This window comes from Loa loa (genome assembly GCF_000183805.2).
Source record: "Loa loa unplaced genomic scaffold supercont3.726, whole genome shotgun sequence".
NCBI classification, from domain to species: Eukaryota; Metazoa; Nematoda; class Chromadorea; order Rhabditida; family Onchocercidae; genus Loa; species Loa loa.
In genome coordinates this window covers 4,265-9,738 of record NW_018108906.1, presented here as the reverse complement: position 1 = coordinate 9,738, position 5,474 = coordinate 4,265, and the positions used below count along the sequence as shown (strand labels likewise).

The following is a 5,474-nucleotide window of genomic DNA, read 5'->3' as shown; positions in this document are numbered from 1 at the left end:
TTTTTATCGAAAACGGAAATTTTCGCCTTATATTTATTGATTAATACAATTGTAACAAAATATCATCTTTTGTAAAAGTAATAAAGTTTTAGAAATTATTTAAATTTGATTCAAAAATTCATTTTAATTAATGTAGTTCCTAAAAAAAGTGAGCATTTCTTGTTTTGTTTCTTTAATTATTTGCAATTTTATTTTTATTATAAAATTTTCAGAGCATAGCAACAGTATTATTTATCTATGTGAAAACACAAACGCCAATTTTCCCAGTTAGCTGTTACCTCAATGTTCTCGTTATACTGGATCGTTCGGATTCAGTCAAAGGTGGATTTAATAAAAGTCGAAATTTTGTCGTTAATGTTTCAGAAGAACTCGACATTGGGCCAAGTACACATAGGGTTAGTAATTTATATATATATATATATTATTTTTTTTTGAATATGAGCAGTAATCAGGCTAATGACTGATTGGTTCTATTTAATATAATTTGATCAGATTAATTAGCTTAAGCTCAATAAAATCTTCTTTCGCTCACTATGCTTACCAAGTTGTAGTTTTGCTCGAATTTGTAAAATAATTCAATTTTCGCCCAGTAAAAAAAATGGCTTGATTAATTAATTGGTATAAATTAGTACTTTGAGCATTTTGTCAGCTGATTGAGAGCTTTGTTATTGGTTAATTCTAATATGAAGTTAATTATGCCGATAGTTTAAATGATTTAATCGGAAATGTTTAATTTCGAAATTTTTTTTTCTTTGATGGAAATAAAAGTTAAATGAATGTTACCTTAAATTGTGCTTTTTGAAAATTCAGCATTTCCCAATTTCAGGTAGCATTGATCGTATATTCTGGACTCAGTTATCGTCGTGAAGTATTCAAGTGGAATTTTGCTAAAAGCAATGATGAATTTAAAAAAATTGTGCTTGGATTACGTGCTATCGGTGGTACAACAAATACAAAGTTAGAGAAAATTGCATTTTAAATTGAAATTCCCTGTTTATTTCAAATGTAAACTTTAATTTAACTTTTCGTTCTCATTTTTCAAATTAACTTTTAAAAGGCAATAAAATTCTTTTTCCTTTGTTTTATGCGACAAATTCAACTGAATAATTTACATTCTCAAAATTTTACTAAATTTATTCATTAAAAATTTGAAGGAATAAAATTAATTGAAAATGAATCAAAAATCCGTTCTTTCTATTTAATTGAAACGTTAAATCAGATTGAAATTTTTTTTTGAAAAAAAATTTAACCCGTCACTCGTTCAGGAAAGCGTTAGAACTTGGACTTGAATTGATGGACTCCCGTAACAAGTCAATTCCTACCCTTATAATGGTTGTTACGGATGGCCGAAGTGCAGATGATCCGAAAATTCCAGCTCAACAGTTACAGCAAATTCCGAATACATGGGTTTTTGCGGCAGCAACCGGAAATCCGGAAGCTGTTGACAAGTATATGTTTTATTTTGTTTTTTTTCTTGATTGTTGAGAATTTTGAAACAGCTAACTTATAGGAAATGGGTAGGCTAGCTTTTTTTCTTTCCAATATTTTGGGAGATTAATCAAGTTGAAGAGCTAAAATTATTTTGAAATTGAAATATTTTGAAATTTTAGAATTTTTTTTATGGATAAAAAAAACGGGTGAAGAGAGAATTTAGTGGATCAAAAGTTTTCAAAAATTCATAGGGTACGAAATGAAATATATCCAATGAACTTTGCTCATTACATTAATTATCTTTTCATGTCATAGAAAATAACAAGAGCGAATGATAATCGCGAAGTTTCAAACTTGTTTATACATTTCGGTCCCTTTTTTTGTTCTTTTTTTTCTTTACTATACCTTTTTTCTTTACTACTTTTTTTTCTTTACTTTTCGATAGCAATTAATAACGAATTTAGCTGCCATTTTACATTTTATGCTAATAATTTTGTTGAAACAGTGAATTAGAAATTTCTTTTTCTGTAATTTTAGATAATTCTAAGAGAAAAAGTTGTTGAAAAATTTTGCAAAACAAAGGTTAGAATTGGAAATTTCATTGTTTTTATTAATCATTTCAATAATTTAACAATTTCATTATGGTATTTTTTGTGCGAAAAAGCAAAGAGAAAATTATTAAAATTGTCAAAATAATAAAATTACCAGTGAGACAACATTAAAATGGCAGAATTTTGTCCGATAAAACAAATCATTAAGAATTTTGAAATTAATTTTTTTTCTAGGAAAGAATTACTTCAAATAACTGGTAGCATCAATCATGTTATTTTACAAAGTGGTCAAGAATTAGCTGCTGATATTACGCGTAAATTACTTCGACAAGCACAGGAAAAGTGTCGCACAACAACGACAACAACAACAACGACCACAACAGCCACAACAACTACCACAACCACAACCAATCCAATTTCAGGTATTTACATTTGCTAATTAGTTTGATAAACAGATGATATCAGTCGAACAGTGAAAGGATTTGATTTAACTGATTAATGAAATTAAAATTATCAACTTAAGAAAATGACGAAATATTATGGCCACAAATTTGACACCAAAGCAATAAGCTAATTTGCTATTTGACTGAGAAGTTAAAAATTGAAGCGATTCATCGGACATTTAGTTTGGATTAAATACAAACTACAAGTTATTTTATTATAATCTAATCGAATTTACAGACCAAGTTTTCTGTGTATATACAGATTAACCGGATATAATTAATTAAAGCAATGTTATCCGGTACCATACCTTCCAGAAAAGTCATCCGATTTTGTTATCAGGAGAGGATCATGTATTGCTTTGAGTAACATTTTCGTATTATCCTTGAAATTTCGCGACAGTTCTAAAACGAAATTATAGGTTGTGAACAAGATGTAGTACTTGTTATGGATTTATCAACAACAACAAATCCTATTTACCGGAAATATATAGAGATGGCTGAAGAACTGGTCAACAGCCTTGTAATTGGCCGGCGATTTAGTCGAATAGCACTAATAACATTTAGCTCAGTGGGTAAATCAAGGACACAATTTAATTTGGACAGGTTGGGATTATTTCTTTATCAATGAATTAGAAATTTCGAAAAATTTATAAAATCAAAAAAAAACAAAATTCAATTTTCACTGCATCCCGAAATTTTAAAATTATTTTGGAAAACTTTTGCAATTTGAATGAATGCAAAATCCGAAGAAATATACGGTTTAATCAAATGGGAAGTTTTATGTGGATTAATAAATACCAAAAACGAAGCGATGATGGATTGATAATTCTGTCATTCGATTTCCTCGTTAAAGTAACTCATTTTAATTTGTAATTAAATTTCGACTTGCCCTTTAAATCAATTAATTTTGATTTGTAATAAAGTAATAATTTAAATTCAACAGACAGAGGAAAACAATTCTTACGACTTTTTACGACTACATTTAATGTCAATCCTAAAATAAAGGAAATCAAATTAAACAATGTAAAAAAAAAATAACTTTTGAATCGAAAGAATGATTGAAATTTCAAGAATGAAAAATTTTCCGTATTTCAAAATTAATGAACAAAAAAAAAAGAAGTGAAACAGATTGAAATTACACGAACATACATATATATGTTTGTCTTTTCTTTATTTTCCTCATTTTTTTCTTAAAGTTTTCATGAGTTTTAATTATAATTTAAATTCTTATCACAAACGAATTGTATATTTTTTAATAAAATTTTGGATATTAGCCACAATAAAATATACGTATCTATGAAATATCTCAACTAAATAAATTTAAATTTTCTACAAATACAAACCAAAAGTCACAACTAATTAATGAACTTTAGGTATTTCGATGGAAAAGATATCGTAACTGCAATTCGAAGATTAGAATCCTCAGGTGGTACAACTGCTATCGGTTTGTTTTAAGCAAGTACTTCTCATAAATAATGCTCTGCTTCTTCTTCGCTTATTTTTTTCTCAATTTAACTTGAAAAAAAAAAAGAAAAAGAAAAGAATAAAATTACAACAAACAAAATATAATGATAATTGTTGAAAATTTTAAATTTTTTTACAAAATTTCCATGAATTTCATGTATTAGAATAAAATGTTCTAATCATATACTGTAAATGAATAATATCAAAATAGTCTGAAATAAATAATGATTCATATACAATTAGATCAACGTGATACATGAAAATTAATGAATTTTACAGGTGAGGGAATTCGACTTGGAACTGAACAGAAGGACAAGCAACATGGCGGTCGACCAGTCGAGATCGCAAAAAAGATTATGCTTGTATTCACGGATGGATGGAGTAATAAAGGACCGGATGTTGAAGAAATGACTCGTAATGCTAAAGGAGCCGGATTTACTCTCTATACCATAGTTTATGAGGTTTATTTATACTCATTTCTCTTTCCGGATTTTTTTCAAAAGAATTCAACATCACATTTAACATCATAATCGTTTGAAAGTACTTTTTAAATTAGTTAGACAAAGGCAAAAATTCTCAAACTTAAAAGTCGAATGATTAGTTCAATCCTAAAATGTTTCATATTAATTATCATGATGACCATTATTCATGATCTAATAAAAGTCCGATTATGAGTGAAATGATTTGATGACTAAGCCGTAAATAGTTTCTAATAGGTCAAAATTGTACCGTATCCGTCAAAAAGTATCTGTAGTTAGTTGTATAACTAATTACCAAGAGATAAGTTAAGCGACAAGATGATTTCGACGATAAAATTTCAATAATTAGTTGTATTCCCATTTTAGGGTAATGGACGAGTTGATGCGAATAGTCCTGGATTAAATCTTTACACCATTGAAACGATGGTCGATGATCACAAGCACGTTTATAGTGAGCGTAATTTTACGCAACTTATTCAGGAACTTAGACAACGTAACCTACCATGTATATAAGATTATGTTACCGATGTTCTCGACTCATTTATTACTTTTTTTTTTTCTTAATTTTGACGATGAGGTAAAACAGTTTTAATGTTAACACGAAAAAGGAAATCCAAACCTGTTACTTTTGATCCATACGACAACAATGACATCCAATTGACCTCCTAATTACTGAATATAATATATATATATATATATATATATCTTCAATGATTTTTTGATTTTGCTATAGCTTTAGAAGTCAAAATGTTCCAATTTTCCAGATGTTATAGATAATTAAATGACGTTGTTAACAGAGGTCAACAATCTTATACTGTGAAATATATCTTATCCTAAATTTGTTAATGAATTACTGTATGCAATGAGGACTCATTACGATATCATCATATCACAAAGCCTAACTTTGCTTTGATCTATTCCATTCATTCATTAATTAAAGTAATCAATAGTTTAAAAAGCCTGATATCAATTTATCCGTAAAAAATTCCAGTATGAAAATATCATACATATACACTGCCTCAAATTATTTGTATTTCTTAAATGACTCATACTTACATGAATTCTATTATGGTTCATTTCTTTTTCTTTCTTTGTCTTCGTTTGAA

General features: G+C 27.9%; 1 protein-coding gene across 1 annotated transcript; it reads left to right on the top strand.

The window, feature by feature from the left end:
* Positions 1-212: 212 nt before the first annotated feature.
* LOAG_11723 (hypothetical protein) lies at positions 213-4,939 on the top strand (the record flags this gene model as incomplete). Its single annotated transcript, XM_003147241.2, has 8 exons — positions 213-395; positions 827-957; positions 1,266-1,448; positions 2,217-2,404; positions 2,845-3,028; positions 3,799-3,869; positions 4,169-4,350; positions 4,735-4,939. Coding segments are annotated over 8 exons (1,269 nt in total), but the record flags the coding sequence as incomplete, so codon positions are not given.
* Positions 4,940-5,474: the final 535 nt, after the last annotated feature.